At 41.4% G+C, this 24,316-nt stretch overlaps 1 protein-coding gene across 1 annotated transcript; it reads left to right on the forward strand.

Annotated features, from left to right (window-relative positions):
- Nucleotides 1-239: 239 nt before the first annotated feature.
- On the forward strand, nucleotides 240-23,548 carry avl9 (AVL9 homolog (S. cerevisiase)). Its single transcript, XM_056364732.1, has 16 exons — nucleotides 240-502; nucleotides 3,263-3,383; nucleotides 7,781-7,866; nucleotides 8,328-8,399; nucleotides 8,954-9,043; nucleotides 9,133-9,199; nucleotides 9,680-9,720; nucleotides 9,818-9,856; nucleotides 9,960-10,029; nucleotides 10,510-11,003; nucleotides 11,519-11,653; nucleotides 11,756-11,975; nucleotides 13,203-13,320; nucleotides 13,669-13,722; nucleotides 20,471-20,559; nucleotides 21,224-23,548. The coding sequence occupies exons 1-16, from the start codon at nucleotides 419-421 to the stop codon at nucleotides 21,349-21,351; spliced, it is 1,908 nt and encodes a 635-aa protein (XP_056220707.1). The 5' UTR covers nucleotides 240-418; the 3' UTR covers nucleotides 21,352-23,548.
- Nucleotides 23,549-24,316: the final 768 nt, after the last annotated feature.

Raw genomic sequence — 24,316 nt, forward strand, 5'->3', positions numbered from 1 at the left:
ATGGTTCCTTACTTTAGATTTCGTTGTCTAGCATAATAGTCCTACTTTAGTGTCTATTTATCTTTGCTCAGCTTTGTTATCCTTGTTTTCGCTGTATGTCCATGTGTACCTCCCTAGACACTGTCATTGGTATTGTGTGTTATTCCTTGTTTGCACAAACTATTACGTTAACTCTATGAATTAAGATAGGCAAAAAACAGGAAGTGCGCTGTAGTGAATCATCTCACTCTGTCTGTCCTGTCCGTCCTCTTTGAAAGACGAAGCGGAACAGAAAACCATCTCCTCTGCGACTGAGTTGTGCCCCGGTCTGTTTACCGATTCAGGAGTTTAAAAGAATCTACTGTGTTGACCGTTTTTACATCCGACCCCCGATTTCAGAACATCCCAGTCCTGACTAAACATCCAGGGGGAGGCGGGCATGGAGTCCCACGGCAGAGACGACGCGAAAGGGCCGGTGCTACACATCGTGGTGGTTGGATTTCACCATAAAAAGGGCTGTCAGGTACATGAACCCTGCTCCATGCTAACGCAGCTAACTGCATATAAAGGCACAGTTCCACCATGTCTCTGTATCCTGCATCAAACAGAAGGATGATTACACTGCGGCTTAATGAGTGTCTTTATTTTAATTATAGCTCTCATAAGCCTGCAGGGATGGTGATAATTGTCCCCTGCCTGACATGCATTGAAGTTAAATCAGCTGTTTGCTCTGGCTCTGCTCTCTGGGTTATGTAACATGGGCTCTGCTGCCAACTTAGACATCTTTCTAGTCCAGTGTATTCAACAGCAAGAGCAGCGTTTTCATTACAGGCTGCAGCTTGTCCTGAACTGGTCCTGGATGCAGTAGATTTTCCTCCCTGATGTTAATCTGCGTTTCAAATCGAGCTGTTTGATTTAGTGCATGGATGTCAACAAAGAGAAGACTGGATCCTGAGAGTTTGTGTTGGGCATTAACTTGTTTTTTAGATATTACTAAAGATGCAGAGACTTATATGAAGCAGGAACCAGCAAATGTTTGACATTTTTGATTTTAAAAAGTGTCTAAACTAATCAAAGATTAATGAACAATTAATCAATTATCAAAGGAGCTCTATGTCACAGTTCAGTTTTCTGAGAAGAACAGTTCAATACCTGTAATAAGCTGCAACAAGGCTGTTCTGTATTCAAACATCTTCCTGTATTTGTAACCACCAAACATATTCCGTTTACTGTCATTTATGTGAAAGAAAAGGAACAAATCTTCCCATTTGAGAAGCTTTAACCAGCATTTTTTTTTGGCTTTTTTGTTTAGAAGAAAAACTAAAATGGTTAGTTAATTATCAGAATTGACTAATCTACCAATCGATTGCAGTTTTAATCTCTGTCATTATTAATTAATCTGGCAATCATTTTCTCGATTAATCGATGAATTGTTTTGTCTATAAAACCTAAGCCTGTTAAAATTTCCCACAGCTCAATGAGATGTTAAATTCAGCATCAGATGTTCACTTTATTCAGTCATTTATGACATAAATAAAGGAGAAAATCAGGGAATGTTTTGGCCGTTTCGCTTGAAAAATGACTAAAATGATTAATTGATTATCAAAACAAAGGTTTAGTTTCTTATTAACTAAATGTAAGAAAGCTCAAATGTTGGCTTTGGCATTCCTGTCCTTGTAAACCAGTTTTGCGGCGATGAATGTTTAACTCACACCACTCACTGACATGCCTGACCTCTGGCCTCCTGCATGACAGCGTCACTGACACCTGCTAATCAGTGAGAGTGAACATGAGGCAGCAACATAAGTGGCTCTAATGCATCCTCTAATTACCACCTCCTCCTCTTCTTCTTCTTCTTCAAAATTCATTACATTTACAGGCTGAGCTGGCAGCCATAAACCCAAACACTGTGCCGCGTGGTTGTTGCTGCTGCTCTCCATCTGTCTCTGCTGCTAAAAGATGAGAGGACGGTCTTTCTGTGGCCCGTTTCACTCCACTCTGTGGCGTCAGAAGCAGCTGCTTGGTTGAGTTGAAAGATAAAGCTGCAAGACTAGACTGAAGCTGCGACACAGCAGACTCCTTTGTTTTGGGTAATGAGCCTGTTGCTGTTAATGGAGGTTATCTGAGAGTGTGTGTGTGTGTGTGTGTGTGTGTGTGTGTGTGTGTGTGTGTGTGTGTGTGTGTGTGTGTGTGTGTGTGTGTGTGTGTGTGTGTGTGTGTGTGTGTGTGTGTGTGTGTGTGTGGGGGGGGGAGGGTCAGCGATCTCCTGCTGGGTATCAGATGATTGGGCTCCTGTAATCCCTCTGTCTCCATCTATTTTGACCTGCCACCCATCTGTTTCTTCATCAGGAGGCTTATTAAAGAGATGTGGAGGTGTTTCTGTTCAGAGCATCACTTCTCCAGAGAAAGGAGTGGCAGCTCGCCCTGAGGGAGCGCACTCTGCAGCAGTTTATCCATAAAGAGTGAATCATTGTTGCTGGGTGTATGTGTGTGTGTGGCGTTCAGGACCAGCAGGTTTCAGGTTAATCTTGTAGGAGGCTCTTAACTGTCACCACTGGCAGAAGGCTGGGCTACAATGGTGGTGTGAATTTTTTGTAGAGATCAGTATAAACAATAGAGATAGTAAAGATGAGAAAAGATAGTCTGCTAGCAGCGTAGCGGCAGTTATTGAGGACCAAACACTGGAAGTGATGCAGGTTGAAAATGTTTATGTTCTCCACTGCTTGTGATTGAATTAAACCTGCAGCCACTGACCTTTTTTCAGTATCGATTAATCTCCTTTTTATCATTTCATGTGATTTATAAAGTGTCACAATCACAGTTTCCCAGAACTTGAGGTGAAATCCAAAACTTGAATATATTTAGTTTACACTGACATATCATCACATCTGAGAAGCTGGAACCAAAATAATATTTGATGTTGTTGCTTGACTTAATTGATTTAAAGTTTTGATGCTCGGTTAATCATTTAACTTCTCTCCTCTAAACTGAATAAAACAAATAAATTAGCTTTGTTTAGGCTACATGATCACGCAGCGCTGGTTGTAACTGACTATTACTCTTCTGAAGGCGGACTACAAACTCCAAATGTTGCTGGAGTAAAGAACTGAGGGGTGCAGGGTATCTCCTGGTTCTGTTTGTTTGTTGACCACTTATCCCATGAAATATCTGTACGTGAGTTAATGAGACGTTTGAGAGCTGAGAGCGAGTTAAAGGAACATGTCACCTACTCCGGCGCTGCATGGTGGTAAATCTGACCGTGCTTTCTCTCCTCGGCCCTCAGGTTGAATTCTCTTACCCTCCGCTGATGCCAGACGAGGGTCACGACAGTAACCTGCTGCCTGAGGAGTGGAAGTACCTCCCTTTCCTTGCTCTGCCCGACGGAGCGCACAACTACCAGGAAGGTACGTCTCCCCTGCAGTGTATGTAGTGGCATGTAAAGGCTGTTATTGTGCCATGGTTTTGTAATGTTTGACTGAATATCTCACCTCCGGCTTCTGGTCATTTTTTTGCTAATTGCAGACATTCTTTGGACCAAAAACTGAATCGCTGAATTGTGAAAATGATTCAAAAGTTACTGATTAATGTTCAAGTTCCTCTCCAGATATGTTTTAAACTATACCAGAATACTCTAATAGATTGTTAAACATGGTTTTCCCGCATAAAAAGTGGATAAAAATCTACATCCACGCTTACTTCCTCATTGAGGATCAGGCTTTGTGCTCCGCCCACCACCACTGCTTGTGCCGACCGGTGAAAGAGCAGTGTGTATCAGTACGAATAGCCACATGTTCGCGCCTCAGTCAGACCCAGACTCAGATGAGGAGTCTGTTGTGACCAAAATCGGCATCTAGCAGACGTATCATAATGGTTAGCGAAGTTAGCATCTTTTATTTGTTTATGTTGTTGTTGTTGTTGTTGTTGTTGTTGTTGTTAGCTTGTAACCGGCAGTAGCTGACAAAGTGTTAGGGGTTGTGACAAGTCTCGCTCTCTGTACTGACAAGGTTTCGGGTTTATTGTTCACACAGAAACAGTGTGAGCTGTCTGACCTTCAAACTGGTGTTTGTTCCTGCAGTAAGTTTCAGTGTAAAACCACATCTTCATAAATCCCAGAGCTTCGACCTGATCGCTGGAGCTACTGAAGCACTTTTACTTTTGTGTTTTCGTGCAGTTTTAGGCACAAAAATCATTTCATGTTGATTATCCTAGGAGTTCAGTCATTTTGGGTTGTTTTTTTCCTCACATTGCCTGGAAATCCACCTGCACACCTCCACCAGTAAGGTACGGCAGCCCGGGAGGCTAAACCCAGGGAAAAAGAAACCCACAATCACTCCCTGCAGCATTTTCTGTAAAGCTCGTTGCTGTGAATAATCATTGAAGGCGACTAAGATAAGATGAAAATAGGATGTCCATCTCTGTGGAAATTACAACCTTGACAACCAAGATTTTATGTTTTATTTGGGGAATCTGTCATTGTGTAATTGCTGAGTATGATGAGTTAAAGTTTCTTAGTGCTGATTTTGTAAAAGCAGGTGTCACTTAGGAAACCAGAGATAGTATCCAGGCTGTAAAGGGAGACCAGGACTCGGTGTTGGTGACAGTGAGCTGAACTGTCCTGTGTGTTGTGGCTGCTGTCATGTGACCAACCTGTGGTTCACTGCTGCTGTTCGTGCTGCCCCGCGAAGGCAGTCAGGAGGAAAAGAGGCAAAGTTCACATCTAGATTCAAAACTACAGCGATCAGCACCAAGTGGTTTTTGATCTGATGATACAGGACAGAGGAGTTTCTCAGTTCCTGCTCATGGTCAGCAGCAGTTTTTCTGTCAGTCAGCTCAGTGTTTGTGTGGCTCTGACTAAGGAGGGAAAAATGTCGTTTTTCATGCTGCATGAATACGCAGAAACTTCCCGGATGAAAAAATCATCCAGCCTTTTTTTTTCTCTCTCTTGCGCTTTTACTTTGGAGGAAGGAGAGCAGTTTAAAAGTTTTGCATCCAGCATGGTTGCAGGTTTATTCATCTTATTTTTAGTCCCTTGCGGGTTTCAGATCTTTTTTTTTTTTGCATAATTCACAATTATAATATTTTCTTCTCTGCACAGATGCATCACGACTAAAAATATTTGACCACTTGCGAGACTGTCATCATCATGCACGTGCTATGCATATTTTATATGTGCTATCCCATAGACTGCTGTGATCTGCCACTACTGGATCCACCTATTAATTAAAGCACATTCCCTTTAGAACTGCAACCATTAGACCATCGACAGAAAAGGAAAACATTTGCAGGTTCAAGGCTCTTGAAAGTGAGAATTAGTTGTTTTTCTTCTCTTACATTACTGTAAATTTCATATTTCGAGGTTTTAGAGTGTTGTTTGGACAAAGTACGACATTTTAAGGTGTGATATTTGACTCCAGAACGTTGTTTTCTGATGATGATTAATCGATTAAAAATGAAAATAATTAGCAGGATAACCGGTAACAAGAATAATCATTCGTTGCAGACCTATGGTCAGTGTATATCAGCCCGAATAAAGCAAAATGCATCACAAATTTCCATGTCCTACAGCTCATGATCCGACTCTCTCACAGTTTCTGTTTTACATTTCTAAAAAAAATCGAGGTGAATCTGAGCTGATCCCTGCTGTGTATTTCTTTAATCTACTGCTTGTGTTTGTGCTGCTGCAACATCAGACTGTCAGCTGTGATGTGACCGACACCCTCTGCACTGCAGCTCACGAAAACTACAGTCCCTGAGGATGTGACTGGGTGTTGGTTGCTCTGTAAATACAGTATACAGACTCACTCCGCTGTCGACACTAAAGCAGCTCTGTTGAGGGTTTCACAGAATTATATGTCTCTGTTTCTGTCTCAGTTCAGTTCAGCAGGACCCTCTGCAGACATGTATGCACCTCAGCAGCAGCTTCCAGTGACTATTGGTGCAGAATGTGAATCTGGAGCAGAGAGTTGTGTTGCTGTCTTTTTGGCTCGTGCTGGTTTGGTCCATGTGCCGCAGCTGTGGCCTCGGTCCAGATGCCCCGTTGCTGCCTCGACTGGTTAATCTCTGATGTCCACAGTCCAACCTTTTCGACCCTGATGGCGACTCATCAGAGCAGATCTTAACCGCGTTTTAAACTGCTCTTTGTCTCGTCCTCTGGTGGAATAAAGGGTCATAGTCGTGCCGTTTCCTTCACTGTTGCAGTGTGTTTCATTTTACTACTAGAAACTTTAATTATTGATAATGATCTTACTTGGATTCATGAACTTAAACAACCATGAAATACTTAACATTATCGCTGACCATCCACCCAATCAAAGCATATAAGGTTTCAGATGAGTTCCTTTACTTCCACATGCAGTTAAGCATCAGTTTGTATTTATTTGCATGTTTTCACAGACTGGAAACAATGCTTAACGTAGGTAATCCATCACAGTGACTATTTATTTTTATTGTTTCCTGTTTTTGTTTTTGTCATTTGGAAAGCTCTAATAAACAATATTTGAGTGTCATTCACCAGAACAGCATTTTATTCAAGCGCTCCGTCTTTGGACAAACAATAAGCGAAGTTAGATGTGATTAAAAGGACAATATGAATTTCCTCATTTATTGCTGCAAAAAAGATCGGGATCTCATATGTCAGGAGTGTCTTTGAATGCACCATAATTGGATCTTGCTCTGAAATTAGTGCATGTTTAAAGCAGCATGACGTCACCTTCAAGCGAGTAAAGTGGCTGCAAGTCAATTTTTAATGTGTATTAAAATGAACTGAAATGAGTGGCTGTTTGGAAAGTTGGAAATGCATTTAAAACTGTATGATGTGCTTTGGAAAACGCTCTACAGTCGTGTTGTGCGAGTTGTAGCTAATAGACTTCAACATGCAGAACACCAGCCGCCGATGAGCAGCTGGGACATGTTTTCTTCAGGTCGCATGTTTATCCAGTTTGGCCACAGTGTTGAAACCCTGCTGTGCTGCAATATGATCATTTAAACATCTCTGCTCAGCACTTATGTGGCCGATTTTAATTCTCTCTGCTTTGTACCCACACTCTTACATAACCACCCCCCCCCCTCTCTCTCTCTGAACTTTGCATATCTTACTGTCAGGTGCATGTACTAATATAGGAGCTGAAGCTCTCTGCAGCGTGGGAACGGTGTGAGCTCCTAAACTGCACTCACACGTGACGTGTTTGCTGATTTTCCCTTTTGGTTGACACGTGTTTCTGCAGATTCTGATGGACAGTCCTTATGAAAGATTGTATGACACTCTATATTAAAGGTCCCGTATTGTACAAAGTGAGATTTCCATGTCTTATTTGATAATAAAGCTAGGTTGTATTTTATTACTGTGAAAGTATCAAAGCACTCAGTCCACAGAGAAATGCACACAGCCTGTATTCAGAAACTGTGCCTTAAAACGAGCCGTCAGGACTTCTGTAACTTTGTGATGTCATAACATGGCAGGCTCCGCTCTCAGCTATGCCTCAAGCCCCGCCCGCCTGGACCCACCATTCAATCTTACAGGATTTGTTTTCTCTGAGTGTTTATCTGAAATCAGCTATATTTTTAATCGATCACTCAGAAAACAGTCAGCCAATCAGAACAGAGGCTCAGAGTCTCCTCTCTTCTGATTGGCTTACTGATCTATTGTTGCTAGTGCTCCAGAGAGAATCCTGAGTGAGGAGATGTAAAACTACACTGAGAAGGTTTTTGGTACTTAAAACCACAAATACATCTACTAATGATTATTAAAAAAAAAAGTGTAAAATTTGGGACCTTTAAAATGACAGATCTTCCTGTTTTGCAGACACGGTGTATTTTCACCTGCCGCCGCTCACTGCAGACATGAAGTGTGTGTACGGAGTCTCGTGTTATCGCCAGATAGAAGCAAAGGTCAGTCCGAATACATTTCCTTTTAATTCTGGAAGCCTTGATTTTGTTCTCTGTCGTAGTATATACATATTGTGTGGCCAAAAGTATGTAGACACCAGTAGCAGAAGACATATTCAGATATTAGCATCAAAATATATGCAAAGAATCAAAAAGTAGGAGAAAAGTAATGCAGTGGTTTTGGAGTGAAATGTTCCCCTTTCACAAAAGGGTGCAAAGTTTGGGTGTCCACATACTTTTGGCCATGTGCTTTGTTTATCATTATGCACATCATTGTTCTCTTCTTCGTTTGTGTTTATGATGGGAGTTTTGATTTGAAGCATTCAGAGGAAATAAAATGACGAATGAGTTTGTGAGGAGGTCATCTGCAGAGCAATTACTCACACAGCGTCCTCATCATGTTTGGCTTGTGGTTTAATATATATATTAATATTTAAAAAAAAATTGTTTTAATCCCTCTTCAGGCCTTGAAGGTCCGGCAGGCTGACGTCACCAGGGAGACGGTTCAGAAGAGCGTCTGCGTCCTCAGCCGAGTGGTGAGTCAGTCAGAGGACGACGCTGTTATCTCGCAACGTAATAGAAAAAAGATTTGATTTCAGGCTCAGTAGCTTTACGAGCTGGAGCTAATCAAATCAAGGTTCAAGTAACTGGGCCCTGAAATACTGTCGTGACCTCACTGTGATGGGGGAAAGGGCAGAGAGAAGGCTTTTCATTTCCAGCCATCCTCACATCTAGTTTTCAGAAATGAATCCAGCGAGGCTCTATGGTAACTGTCTCTTCTCATTTGAGGTGAAGAATCTGCATGTCGAGTCCCTGAAGTAAATTTCATTTAACGGTATGAAGTATAAAGTAGATTCAACATGAATGCTGGATGAGACATTAGATATCCTTTAATTATAAGGATATTATCACGTTTTATTCCTAAGTCTTTAGTCGTTAAACAGGGATCAAGAAGCACATGCTGTTTGGACTCATGATCGAGTGTTGCTTTTCCTGTGATGAGGCATTAGCCTGCCTTAGGTTTTTGTGGCTCATACTGTAACTGACTCACACACACGGCCTGCTGCTGACTGTTTGTTTTGATCCGCAGCCTCTCTACGGTCTGCTTCAAGCGAAACTGCAACTCATCACACACGCATACTTTGAGGAGAAAGACTTCTCGCAGATCTCTATTCTGAAGGTGAGACTTTTGTGCACGTTTGGTTGTTGCTGTTCGACATCCCTGTCGTCACCTCCGCTCACCTCCCGTCTCCTGCTGCGACCCTGCAGGAACTCTACGACCACATGAACGGCTCTCTGAGGGGCTCGGCTCTGGAGGGATCGCAGGTTTATTTAGGTAAAACTTCAAATTTCACACGTCTGCAACGCTGCACTTAAACTTTTCAGGCGCACAGTTACACATCACAACCTGCCCAATGTGCCCATGTGTGACACAAATTCAAGCTTTTGATTTTTATTTTGCTCCTTTTCAGCGATTTTAGTTCAATAAAGTATAAGAAAAAAGCTCAAAATTTGCAACTATGTGTCATTGCTAAAGATTTAAATCATCCTTATTATATCTATAGCTCTATAAATACTAGACTCTTTAATTGTGCAGTTTTCCAGTCAAAAAACGAGCCAAAAACACACAGTTTTGCTTTGTTTTATATTTTCAGAGATGTAGAAATTCTTCAAACCGACCATATTTGTTGTTGTTTGTTTCGCGTCAGGCTTTTCGACTGCGTGACCGCTGCTAACTGCACAAAAATGTTCATGCATTTTTCTCTGAGGGTGAATTCCACACGTATTGATGCCCATGTTTGTTCCCTCTCCTCAGGGTTATCACCGAGGGATTTAATACTGCATTTTCGACACAAGGTAGAAGATGATGGCTGTGAAGATCATTTTAAAAAGAGTGTAATATTCTCTGTTTGTACGCCATCAGTAATCCGGAAACGTCTTCTTACCTTCGCAGGTTCTCATCCTCTTCAAGCTTATCCTGCTGGAGAAGAAGGTGCGAATAAACCCAACTTGTCCAACTTGTTCTGTAGTTATTCAGTACTTTTGAAATGTGACTCTGTATGTGTCTGTTTTTTTTTTCTGACTCATGTTTGCAGGTCCTGTTCTATGTTTCTCCTGTCAACAGACTAGTAGGAGCTCTGATGACAGTTTTATCACTGTTTCCAGGTAAGTAAAAGAAAAACGTGTCTGACAGCTTCGCTCCTCCTGCATGACACATTAGGAAAGGGTGGTGCACAGGGTTAGTTTATTTAAATCCACCTGTGCAGATGATATAAAAACTGAGGGGAAGAGAGACATGAAATGCAGTCTTGAAAATATCTTAACATAATAAGTATGAATCCATGTGAGAGAGGAATCGCTTCAAAGACCTGCAGCAAAATTCAAATTATTAATCCACCAGCAAATTAATAATAGAAGCAGAGGAGCCTGAGAAAGTCATATTAGGCTTAAAATCCCTGTGGAGATCTGGAGCCGCTGTATCTCAGCAATGCACACCTCCACCTTTTGTGGCCTTATAACCTTAAAAGATGATAATACATCTATGATGTGTTTACAGCAAAAAGTAGAAAATGAGTAATCCAAAGATTTTAAAGGGGTGCTCAAATGGAAAATCAGGAAATCATTTCATGTATCTGATTTGTGCAGGTATGATCGAGCACGGCCTGGTGGACTCGTCACACTACAGACCCAAGAGCAGCGTGTCGGAGGACCTGAGCCTGGTGGAGAGCATCTCCGGAGCCGAGGAGTTCGTGTCTGTGTCCGTCACCGACATCGCCAACACCACCCTGGAGCTGGAGGTGGAGGAGACCGTCCAGCCCGCTGCAGAGTCCCTGTCCTCTGGGAACAGCACAGAGGGGGACAATCACCTCCTCAAACCCCCATCACGTACCTCTCCAGACTCCTCCGAGAGCGACTGGGAGACCCTGGACCCCAGCGTGTTAGAAGAAGGTGGCGCTAAAGAGGCAAGCGAGGGGAAAGAGACGGGGTTGGAGCAGCTACCGGACGCCTTCGACTCCAAACCAGGAACGCCCATCACTGTGCAGCCGCAGGCGGCCGGCGGTCAGGGAGGGGTCACCCAGGGCCTGTTGTCTGGTCTGGAGGAGGACCAGTACGGGCTGCCGCTCCCCATCTTCACTAAGGTAACTACAACTGCTGATTGACTACTTATTATTTTCATTATGTCTCAGATTTTATACATAGCAATCCAAAACATTGTTGCCAGAACGCAAAATGGTATCTTCAGTTTTCCTTTTTTTGTCAGACCAACAGTGGAAAACTCCAAAATCTAGAATTAACATATGATATAAAACAGGGAAGGGTTAGTTTCTAAATAAATGATATAAATAAATGTGAGAGAATCCATTTTGGATTGAAACTCTGAAGTCATGTTTCCTCATTGAGTTTTGGAGAAAATCTGTTCGTGATCAATATTAGTTAATAAATAACCAATAAAGACAAGGTCACAGCCAACGCCTCCCACTCATCAAATAAAAACCTGTGTGTGTTTTGGTCCAAAGAGGATATTAGTTCAGATATAACCCTCGGAGAGCTTGTGTGTGTGTTGGGTGTGTCCTTCCACTGAAATCCTACCCCACATCGGTCCAGGCAGCGGGGTGGAGATAAGCACCTGACCTTTGCCTGTTGTTGTTGCCAGGGTTACCTGTGTCTGCCCTACATGGCCCTGCAGCAGCATCACCTTCTATCAGACGTGACGGTGCGAGGCTTTGTTGCCGGGGCAACCAACATCCTCTTCCGCCAGCAGAGGCACCTCAGTGATGCTATTGTTGAGGTAATAATATATAAACTGAGTATAAACTGCTTTATTTACTTTTAATTTAACCTTCTTTAAAGGTTCCTGAAAGTAAATACTGTACGTTTTCCGGCGTTGTAGGTGGAAGAAGCTCGTATCCAGATCCAGGACCCCGAGCTCCGGAAGATCCTGAGTTTGACGACGGCAGACCTGCGTTTCGCCGACTACCTCGTCAAACACGTGACGGAGAACCGCGATGACGTCTTCTTGGACGGGACGGGCTGGGAGGGCGGAGACGAGTGGATCAGAGCCCAGTTCACCCTCTACCTCCACTCATTACTGTCCTCTGCACTACAGCAAGGTGGGTCCCTCACCTTTATTGATTGTGTCTTTTTCCCTCTCTTTTGACACTTACGACAATAGACTCAGCACAACTAAAAAATCAGTCTCGGAACTGTGTCTGTTTTTCCTGTAATTAGAACAAATCTCCACAGTTTTTCCAGGAAACTAAAGAAATTCTTAGGAAATAACGAACCTGTAAAATAAAGTCTCTTTTTTTTTTTTTTACTTCAGCTGCTTGGAGCAGATTTTCCAAAGCGTGTGTATGTTTTTAGATCGATACTGTATCATTTTCAAACTGCCAATTGATTTCCATTCATTCCACTACGATAAAAATGTAATTGTCGTCTTATATATTATTTACCCTGCTTGCAACTGTAGTACAATATTATGATAATTGAACCTGAGGGAGGTATTAAAGTCATTTTTAAATCAATATAGTTCATATTAATCTATATATCATCCAATCATACAGTATATATTCATATCCTACACTATCTCTAACGTTAGGCGGCTCATATAATCTTATGACATTTATTCTGTCTACATCGTTGCTGCTACACCACTGCCTGTTTTCAACAGTTTTACAGCCTCCACCTCTGCAGCCTTTGTCCTGTCAGTGTAGCTTCAATTTGTAAAGTGAATTTAAAATATATCAAGCTCGGGGAACAGCTTTGTGAGGCGTGCTCAGCTTCGTTTCACGCCGCCAAACTAATGTGGATATTATTGTTGCAATAATTGGTTAAAAATAACTAACTAAAAATATTCACTATGTCTAAGCTGATTTCCAGAAACACAAATGAGCTGAAGGTAGTGAGTACATAATGCTGAATGTCCTGAAATGAAACAGGCAGCATAATGTGCATACATTTCTGGAAGTCTATAAGTTTCCTGTGCATGTTTATTTCTCTGCGGATGTAAAGTTACACTCTGTTTTTCTGGCTTTGTTTCTTCACTGTCAAATTGGTTTTAACTTTTATTTCCAGGAAACATTAAAAAGGTTAAAAGAGCTTTAATTGTGTTTTCCATTCATGTCGGACTGAGTACTAATACTAGTTGTATTTTGAGCACGTCGTGTTCAGAGGCATCACTAATTATGATTGGAGCTGTAATCACTGCGTCATGTGTACCCACTGCGATCATCACACATAATTACTTTGTAGAGAAAATGACAGTAAATCCAGTTATGCTGCTTAATGGCGTTCGCTGACTCCTTCGCTTGTCTCTTGTTTGTCTTGTCACTGTGCAGATAATGAGCGGCTGCTGGCTGATTACGGCGCTCCTTTCATCGCAGCCTGGAAGATCAGCCACAACTATCGGGTGTGGTACAGCAACAAGCACCCCGCCATGACCGCCATCACCCCAGGGTACGTGGACAGGAAGGAAAAATGTGCCAGGCACTTTGGGAAAAAAAAGAACATATTTTACTTTGAAAATCCGTTTTTTGCCTTTTAAGAAAGTAAATTAAATTTTAACCTTAAATGTTAAATTAAGTCTAAAAACAAGCGAAAAAATTGGCTATGTATTGATTTAAATCAGGAACTATCTACTCAACAATAAGTAAATTATGAATCCAGATATTAAATACACTTTCTTGGTGCTTGCCAGTTTTGGGAACTACACACTGTATGTGCAGTGATGTTTGAGTGCAGTGTTCATTTAGATACAAATCTACATATATATAAGTGATCCCTGCATTTTCCTTTGTGTTGCAGACACCCGTTCCAGGGGCAGTACAGTGTTGCTGATGTGAAACTACGGCTTTCACAGTGAGTATTCTTTCATCTCCTGCTATTTACAGGACAATACACAATATCTTTAATGTTCAGTCAAGTGGAAGTCTGTCTTTGACTTCACCTCAGCAGCATAAAACACTGAGACACAAGTTCATTGTATTTGTTTTTTTTTTGTTTTTTTTTTTCTTCTTTGCTGCAGTTCAGTGGAAACAGTGCCCCACCAAAACCTGCATGTTGTCGCCCTCATGTGGTGACAAGATGAAATGCCGTAAATTCAGGAAGTGACATTTGATAGGTTCCGCAGCTCTCCCTTTCAATAGTTGAGTGTCCTGCTCCTTTTAAAAAGAAAACTGTAAAAACTCAGCATAACACATTTAAATAAGAGGCGTCCACCCACTGCACATTATTTGGGGGTCAACTATAAATTTCACCTTAATTAATGCCTTTATAAAAAAAAAATGAAACTAAAAACAAATTAACATAGAGTTGGGTGATAGAGGAAAGATTGCTGCTGGTCATTCAGACATGGCAACAAGGAAAAGTCGAACACGATAACAAGTGGTAACTAATACAAAATGAAGTTGAATTAAAAACATAAATAAACCAAATGGATTATCACCCTCAAATAGTAAGGAAAAGTGCTTTTATTTTGGAGGAAATGGAATAAGGAATGGCAGTGAACAGCCTTAGTTTGTCTGGATCTGGGATGTCTGATTTTAATGTGGTCGTGGTGGCAGCGAGGGTCTCGTATCAGCTAAACTCATTAATTATGAGCAAGTTTCATTCTCAAAAACAGAGCCGGAGACTTCTTCAGCTTCGGCTCCGGTTTCATTCGAGGAAGTGTGGATGAAAGGTGACTCCGTCCACAGCTGGAGCGCCGCTTCTACTGTTACACGTCGGATAAATGCCCCCACCACACACACACACACACACACACACACACACACGCACACACACACGCACACACACACACACACACACACACACACACACACAGGGAGAGTCGAGTGTGTCTCCGTCCCTAACTTAGCTTTATGGTGAGAACACGGGCAGATCTGCCTGGCTGTGATACTCGCTGCTCTCACTTTACCTTCAGGGGTTTGGTGACACGGCTGCCGTGAACTTTGTCGTGATGCGTCAGTAAACAAACACACAGACAAACAAACTGTGGAGGAACCTTAAACTGGGTTAGGTTTAGTTTTGCAGCACATTAAAATCAGAAGTGGAATAAATACTGAGATAAAAAAGAACAAGAGGGTGTGAACGAAGAAAAAACTGACTAAGAAAGTGCACAGAAAATACAGCATTGTAAATTATAACAGCAATGTCCGGGAGAAGCTGAACATAGAGAAATAAACCAAAATATAAAAGTAACAACATAAAACCATCAGAGTAAAACTATAAAAACTACCTGTTAGCTTAGAAAAACAATTGCATCATGTTTTCCATGTGAAAGTTAGCCGACTAATCCATTAGTCGATTGATTAATTCATCATTTAAGCCCTTTTTGAAGCAACAGTGGCAAAAAGTTCATTGATTTTCTTTGTCCTCTATATGACAATTAGTCAAAAAAAGCAGCAATTTCACGATGACAGCTTGGGCTCTGGGAAACGATTAATTAAGAAAATAATCAAAAGGTTATTCGACAGTGAAAATAGTCGCTGGTTGTCGCCCTGATTAAAAAATTAATTACTTCTCTACAAACTGCCTGAAACTGCCTGGGCCTCTGGGTTCTGGGCTCTTGGGTAGTTGCTCAGTTGGTGATCCAGCCCTGATTTCAACCCTGCACTTACTACATCTCAGAATGATTGAAGATTTGAAGAGTGCTGACCAGGTCAGAGCCGCCTCCTCCATGTTGTTTTCACAGTCCAGGAGGAGGTTAAAGGGGCACTGCTGGCTCACCGCTCCCCTCGCTGTACTATAAAACTCTGCATAATACCCGATATAGTTTTGGGGAGGGGGGGGGGTGATCAGGGGGTTCAGGCAGGAATTCTGGCACTGGGCCATTGAAGCTTCTCAGGATTAAACGCGTCTCATTTCCTGCCTCAGCTTTGTGTCAGAGCAGGCCTCCAAAACAGGAGGGGATTCAGCCGGTCTGAAGAGGTGTTTGTGTGTGTGCGGGCGCGTGAGGTTTGTACACGTGTTCTCTAAACGGAGACGCGAGGGCACGGCGGCAGATAAACAGCTCAGTCTTCACTGCAACCTTGAACACCAGAGACGAGTGTTTATTGACTGTCAGGAGCTTTGAGCCTCGCAGACTTCATCCTTCCTCTGAGGGATGGTGAAATCTTTGGCAGCACGAAAAACGAATGCAGTTATTAAATCCAAGAATACCCTGTGAATAATAAGGAAGTGCTGATGAGCATTTATTCTTAAAGCTTACACCAATTTTTTTTTTTTTCCACTGTACATGTAGAAACCAGGTTCAGCTTTCATATGCTCATTAAAATGAGTCAATTTGACAGTTTTGTTAAATAATAATAAAATAATATCTAACATATAAGCTCCATACAGGCCACACAGAACACAAGTAATGTTCCTGCGGTTAAAAACAAATAGATATTAAATAAGATAAAAACTGCAACAATAAGACAAAGTGCAAAGCTCTGCAAGGAACTAAGAGGCAGTTTATGGTGCGTCAAAGTACATTTTTATGACGTTAGCAGAGGTGCTCCTATGGATGGATTATGGGACAATGGGCCCCCGGGGACAGACATGTAAAAAGCCCACAACCCCTCATACAAAGGAGTGTTTGTAGCCATTTTAAGTATTTTTGTGATAATTTTTTGTCTGTTTGTAGTTGTATGTGTCTGTTTTAGTAACACTTAGCCGGGAAAGCCCTGGGGCCTCATCCCCTTCGGGCCCCTCGGCTTGTGCCTGGTGGGCCTGTTCAGTAATCCATCGATTGTTTACCTCCAGAAAATAGGAAAAGAAACATATACTGTATCAGTGCTAATGGATTATATTCTAGCAAAGCGTTGTAATACAGCTAAGATGAACTCAATTTGCTTTGCTTGTTGATTTTTCTTCCTTCATTTGATTTTTTTTTTTTTTTTTTTTCTTTGGTGTCCATCAGCCATCAGACATTTTCCTGGCCCCTAAGCGCTGCCTTGTTGCCTCTCGTCAGTCAGGGGCAGCAGAAATCTCCCTCTGTTTTTCCCTGCGTCAGTAAACATGGAGCTGTTTTGCAACTTGAGATTGGACATCGGGGGGGAAACTGGGGTTAGTAGGACAGACGGTGACTGCTCTGATGTATCCCACTTGTCAGGATGCTGGTTGAGAAAGTAAAAGAGGAAAGCTGAGTCCATCCACTCTGCTCAGTTCGTCACTCTCACTTCACATGACGGTGAAGCTCTTGATCTCACTGCTGCTGCCCCTGACATTTTTGTGCCACCTCCCTGCTATTTATGCTCTCTGTAAAAAAACAAAACAAAAAAAAAAAAACTAGGCCCTACGCTTGACTTCCTTGTGAATGTGCTGTGTTGCATGTGTATTATGGAAGCACCGGGGGCTAACACAGCCCACCCTTTTCATGCTTCCTCGTCATCAGTGTCGGACAAAGAGCAGCCGGTGGCAGAGATGTTCTCAAAAAACAGTCATGTGACGAGCTGCACGGCTGCAGGCACACACACACTGTTAGAGGAGCTTTCTTTATTGTCAGTGCACCACACTACTCTACATAAGGAGCTGTTTATTTGGGTCAGCCAGCGAGATGGAGAGTCAGTGTGTCCGCTGGGCTCCTCTCTGAGCTAACAGAGCATGTAGCTCAGGGGAAATAACTGCTTTCTGTTACCATGAGGTTGTTGGAAACCAGTCTGAAGCTGGGTGGTATTAGAAGAAAGTTTAAATGTGATCATTTTACCACACTGTTTCCATTATTCCACCCAAATTTCCTTTCAGCAGCTTGAAGGTTATTAACATTTTTTCCATGCTGCAGTATGTCACACGGAACAGTGCATTTAAAACATGACTCTAGATGTCTTTTGTTGTATATAAACATGATATAACATATTTGAGTTTTGAGATCTCGAATGGAAGCTAAAGTTAAAGGCCCATATGACATTCTTTGTGTATAAATATACAGGCAAAACCAATAAATAATAAAAAAGTACAAACAGCTTATAAATAAAGGATGAAAAATGCTTAAAATTGCATAAAATAAATAAAACATTAATGTGAGCATTGGAGAAAAATGAGATTCAAAAAAAGAGAAAATATTAACGGTCTGTGATTCGGTCATAGGTACAAGGCCGCTGGCTGAGTACCGAAGACTGGACTGTTGCTAAGCAACACATAAACATTTTCCTGACCTGTACGTGCACACTAGCTTTCTACTTTGTCTACATGTTACCTCTTCAGGAGTGCGCTGAAGTATCCAGGCTCCTTCCCTTCACCCTCTTCTGACGACCATACACCATTTAATTCAAATGTTATTTCTGGGAATATTTTCTTGCATCTTTGCAAAGTTTGCTACAATCTAAGATAGATAACGACCGTTCATGTAACGCTAATTAACGGTTAATTGAACACCTGTGACACGGGGTGATACATGTAGTTAAAAGGTGTTGTACCAACACTCATGGAATGCCTCTCGTCCAATCAAATTACTTGGTCGGAATTAACTGCTGTATAATGCAGCATATCGGCATTGACCAGTAACCTCATCAGCACTTTACATATATATTATGGTAATATTTTGTTATTGAGAAAAAATGACTTAAAGCCACAATATGTAGAATTTGAAAATGAGTGCCCCTCAGTGTGTGCATCAAACAAGATGCATATCAAACATGGACAGAGCTCCAGTTTTTCTTGGAATAGTCTAATTTAATTCAACAAATAGTGGCTTTGAGCAAAGTGATTAAAAAAATACGAAGGCTCTCAGCACTGCTGGGAATGCACAACAGCAGGTCTCGTACTTTGAAAAGAAAGACAAAAGGAAGTTGGCACAGTGAGGACAGATTCCTGGTGGACGTGCAGCCGTGGAGCTGGATTATTGATCCTAGCAACAAGCGCCTAGCAACCACAGCTTGTTTGGTGGATCCACTCGGAGGACGGCCGCCTGACTCCGAGACGCCACAGAGGCAGCGAGTGGCGGTGCCAGTTCACGCTCCACCGGGCTCGGTCTGCACAGAGCGGTGTCATGTTGATGCTGTAGTCAGATAAACACTGTGTATGTGTGTGTGTGAGTGTGTGAGTGTGAGTGTGAAGGAATGACGTGACAGCACACACACGCAGCTCTCACGTTCTCTCTGGTTTTTAGTTTCATATACAGACTTTACACCGCGCAGGTCTCTTTTAGATGAGCACTGACTCTTGGCTTTGACAAATTAGATTTATTTTCCCTCCATCAGTTGTATTTGCTCTGTCATAGAATATTTAGGAAGGAGACGGCGTCATTGTCTCTGACAAGATGAAATCTGCAATTTTCCCTTTGTGTTTGAATCAATTTTCTTTCCTTTTGTTGCAAAAGCAGTCAACATGGACCAATATTCACCTTGGTCTTTGAGTGATTTCTGCTGCTTCACGTACGGTGCAGAGGATTGTGCTGAAATCTGTCATTTATTTGAATCTTAATTCTAATTTGAAAACAAATCTTAACAGTTTGCGTCTATGTAAGGTATTTTTACTGTTCTCGGCTACACTATTTTCAGTTTATTCAGTTTTTGCTCATGTGTCTTATTTGTTTCATATATTATTTTTTACTCAATCCTATTTTATTATTTCGTAATTTGTTCTTTTTTAAGAATATCGCATCTGTCTTTTTTCCTTTCAAGCTAAAATATTGAAAAAATGCAAAAATATTTGCAGATTTCAGCCTCTCAAAAGAGAATATTTGCTGCTTTTCTTCATACAATTTCCAGCAGCTATTGTGTCTTAACATTCATTTTCCCACGACTGTTGGGTTGGGCCATAATAAGAATGATATTGTGTAGTCTGACTTTGGAAGTAAAGCAATTAGTTATGGAGAGAAAGCAGCAAAACATCTGCTGCAGCATGAGGTCACCATAAAAGAAGCATCAAAGAAGTTTTCTGCTGTTTTTTTTGCAGGACGTTCGCGGTCATAGCAGTAACATTGTGCTAGCGTCGTCTGGGCCAAAACAAATAGAAAAACTCAGAGGCTTTTGTTTTCATTGTGTCTCATAGATCAGCTGCAAACTCAGTGCGACAGCTCACTGCTATGATCCTCAAAGGTAACAGGTTACTTCAGGCAGCTGCACTGTAGTACAGTTCACAGTGAGTTTATTTTCAGATGAAATAACTGGCTCATTAGAGGGTGTGAAGGCTCTGAGTGTTCGAGTGACAGACGTCTGTGCTCGGGCAGCTGCTGACACGTATCCCCGTGGTCTTTTTTAACAACGCGGCCGTTTTCCCAGATGATGCAGGAGTGAGATTCCTGCTGAATGTCAGCTCAGTGGGGATCCATGTGAAAGGTTGCGCGTTGGACACAACACCAGGCTGCTGTGCGGATAAAGCCGGGTTGGGGCTGCATTTAGCCATCCATTCGGTGTGAAACGTTTGCCACTCGTTTCCACTCTCAGGTCAGCTCCGATCATTAGATGCGTCACCTGTGACTGTTGCTCAGCCTCTCCTGTTACATAATCCAACCTCTAAGAGGTCGACGCAACATTTAGCAGCAGCAGTTTTGTGTAGTTTGTTTCTTGGAAAGGAGGAAGAATTCCAACAATGTCACACCAGAGACAGAAAGGTGAGGGGAGTGCATGATTTCTGATTTGGTGAACCTTTTGTTTTCTCTGTTTTCTCTCCGTGTCCGCTGCAGCTCGGTGCAGAACAGCGAGCGAGGGAAGAAGATCGGAAATGCCATGATGACCACCAGTCGCAGCGTGGTCCAGACGGGGAAGGCAGTGGGTAAGAAAGCACACAAACCAGTTCCTAAGTTAAAACCCATATGAGACATGGAGGGAAGATATTGACACTGTCAAGCAGTCTGATGATGCTGTTACTCAGGGTAGTGCCCTGGAAGTAAGATGAAAGACATGAGCGTCTTGCTGAGTGTTTCATTCTTCAGATCCTGAGCATGCTGAACCAAACCAAATAAACCAGAGATTCCCAAATATTATACTGGTTGGTGTGTTTTCAACTCCATTTCTCTACAGCACGCCTACAACTAAGTGAAGCACAGCCACTGATCAGGGTGTAATTTGTTCCTTCCTAAAAGGTGAAACAAAGCTAACAGCAGAGCGAGGTAAATCAATTAAGTGCAGTCTTTACACGCCCACACAGTCCTAAGCTGAGGTCTATAAACCAGAATTAGTCAAATCACCTGTGTGGGTGGACCAAAGGTGTGCAGGGTTTTTAAAGACACTTCCATCAGACATGGCTAACCAGACAGTTCTTCTTTTTATTTTAATCAATCTGTAAATGTAAAGAGCATTCGTTTTCTGTAAGAGAGAGTTACCTGTGTCACTGTTGTGTATGATCACTTAGCCCAACGAAAAGAAAACAGACCTTTATTTAATGAGTATGTCACAGAGCACCTGCTTTGCAAGTAAAATCTCTTTCTCTTTCTCAGGTCAGTCAGTGGGCGGAGCGTTGACCAGCGCCAAGTCGGCCATGTCCTCCTGGTTCTCCACACTAGCCCAGCCTGCAGCTGTAACCCCCCCGGCCTCTCCTGAGCCTGCCACTGAGGTCAAACCGTGACCAGCCCCCCTCCCCCCCCCCAATCATCTTCTGATCCTCTGGCTACTGTGAAACCTGAGGGTCAGCGGTCTGAGAGCTGGTGTCATGAAGGATGTGAGCAGGAAAATCTATGTCTAAACCATAAAACCCGATGGTCACATCCCTGATTGGATTCTGGGCTTTTTCCAGCATCATATTAGCGGGATGCCACTCTGGACAGTAAGGGAGTGATGCTGTTATATTAACTGTACAGTCCATATCCACTGTGAGGCAGAGACTGCCAGCGCTTTTAATCAAAACCGGAATTTTTCAGCAGGCTGCATCATGTCTGACAACCTGTTTCTCACTGCTGCAGCTTGCATTGCTGAACACTTTCCTGTGAGACACTAAAGATGCTGTCTTTGAGAGATGCTGGTTTGCGGTGTTCACTCTTTGCTGCGCATTTCTAGAGTTTGTCTATATTGCAGACTATTTTGTTGACAAAGTAATTATGTAAGAAATATAAATCAGTGTCACAGGATTTGACAGAAGAGCATGAGCTGTGGCACCTATGAAGATTTTAATGGTTTAGATTTAAAATTCAGTCTGGCTCATGTTTGATGATGCCTCTGTAATAACATTGTGGTTGTCTCTTTAACAGCTTGATTTTATTTATTTATTATCGTTATAAATGTAATATTTTTGGGGTTTTGGACTTAACTTTCGGACAAAACAAGTAATTTAAAAACTTCTATGAACCCACAGAACTTGTGCTAAAAGGTTATTAGACAAGTCAAACATTTACAATACATAAATAAAAATATTGTTAACTAAATATTTAGCATAGAGGCTAAATATAAAGAGTAAGATTTTCCTTTAACCTACAATCAGTAGCTAAAGCCTTTTAACTAGCTAGAAAATGCTAAGAAAGGTGGCTAGCTAATGCTACTTAAAGGTTTACAGTTTAATGCTAGACATTTTGATTTATTTCCAATGTGCTTTTGATGACAACAAGAGAGATTAACTTAAAGAAAATAATGTTATGAAGATAGAAGCATGGTGTCTGTAAACTCATGTCAGCTAACTAACTTTGGTAGCTTGCTCCCTAAAATGTGTTAGCTTCTGCTATGTGAAAAATAAGTAAATAAAAATAAAAACATGAAGGAGTAAAATATAGAATAAGCAAGTGAAAGATAAATAGAAGAGTAAAATAAAGTTTTAATTGAAATTAGCCACCAGTTTTTTCAGTTAAGCTAACTAGCCTCACAGATGTCTCAGTTGATCCACTCATGAAGAAAATGAAAAATATTGTGTGTGCTAATTCAAAAAAGGACCTACACTTTCTTACTCTTGTTCACACACAACCAAACACATAATGCTATGACAATGCATTTACAAAATTTGAACGCTGTTACTGAAATAACCACAATGTTATTACATAAATCCTTGTGAACCTAATGCCTGAATTTGTGCCCTGATAAACGTGATAAAACCACCCTTAACTATGAAGGAACCTGCACCCAGCTATATGTTTGACAGGGTGTTATTAACCCTCACCCAGGCCTTTTTGTACTTTGCTGTCAGTATATATATTGGGAGAACTATATTTAGTAAATCTGAAGACATTATAAAGTCAGATAACTTATTTATTTGTTGTGTACGAACTTGTTATCTCATAAATATCCATGTTTTGTTATGGCAACACTGGAACAAGTCCTAATCTGTGGACCACTGTGTGTATTTGCACAAAGCAGCCATTATATTCTATTTATGTGAATCTTTATCTTGTATAACTGTAATTTTGAGGTGCTTACAGGATCTTTTCCCTCCATGCAACAAATATTTGACAACTGTTGGATTAAAGTGGTCCAGTGAGCATGTTCTGTCCAGTCCAGTTTTACAGCTGTAATCAGTGTCATCCTGCTGTCTTTAAAAACGTTTTGAACATTTGCTCTTTTTTCTTTGTCTCTTGCGCTTTTAAAACTTCTTCAGCCATTGACTCATTTCTGGAATTTGCTTTCGATTTCTGGATTATGTTTGAGAGAATATCAGCTATTAAAGCTGCTTTTCTGTTTCTTTTTTTACCCTCTGATGATATATTTTTCTTTTTGTATTTAAAAGATATGAATGTATTGTGAATTGGAATTCACAGAATATTTTCTTGACAGATGCTTTTAATGTATTTGAGAAGAAAGTGATACTATATTATATTGCTGTATTAAAAAAAATAATTACAATACCGCAGGGTTTTATTTTTAGTGGAACAATTCTTTTATTCGTCTGGGTTCGTGTCTAAAATGTAGGTCAGCCAAACAAAGTGGTGGCAAATGTGTGTTCGTAGAGGGGGTTGTTGTTGTGGTGGTAGCACAAGGCCGGACAAAAATGCACCCATGTGCTGTCCAACAACAATTCAGCAGCATCACAGGGACATATGAACCCAGCGACGTCAGGGTTAGCTTTAGCCCGAGGCAAGCAGAAACTCACACCCAGTGATCCTGACTGACAGCCAGTACAGACGGCCTCAGCGACAGGGTCAGGATAGTTCTCATCACTGATTCATACACTCACTTTACTTTAATTTTCTTACTTGTGCCTCATGAGCAGCCAAAAACCCCAAAAGTATTCAATTTATTATGATGTGAAACAGAGAAAAAAACCCACATTTTCAGTCAAAGATCTTAAGTCAGCAAATACTTAATATACTTTTTTAGTAAATAAACTAATCAATTCTTCAACAAATAGCTTCAGCATGTTTTCAGCTTCAAAGTTGGAGCATAGCATCCAGCGCTATTTTATTGTTTATCTGCCGATTTTGCAATTTCACTTAAGTGATATGACAATGAATTAGTTGACTGAAGAAAAAAATGAACTAACCGTTTGCCGAACTGTGTCATCATAGGATGTGGGAACTTGTGATGGACACAGTTTGAATTCTTAAGTGCTTTACTTTTCTTTTAATTTAACAAAAGAAGCCAAACAGACACAAACATCATACTGTAGGACAAAC

Source organism: Seriola aureovittata, chromosome 20 (genome assembly GCF_021018895.1).
Source record: "Seriola aureovittata isolate HTS-2021-v1 ecotype China chromosome 20, ASM2101889v1, whole genome shotgun sequence".
NCBI lineage: Eukaryota > Metazoa > Chordata > Actinopteri > Carangiformes > Carangidae > Seriola > Seriola aureovittata.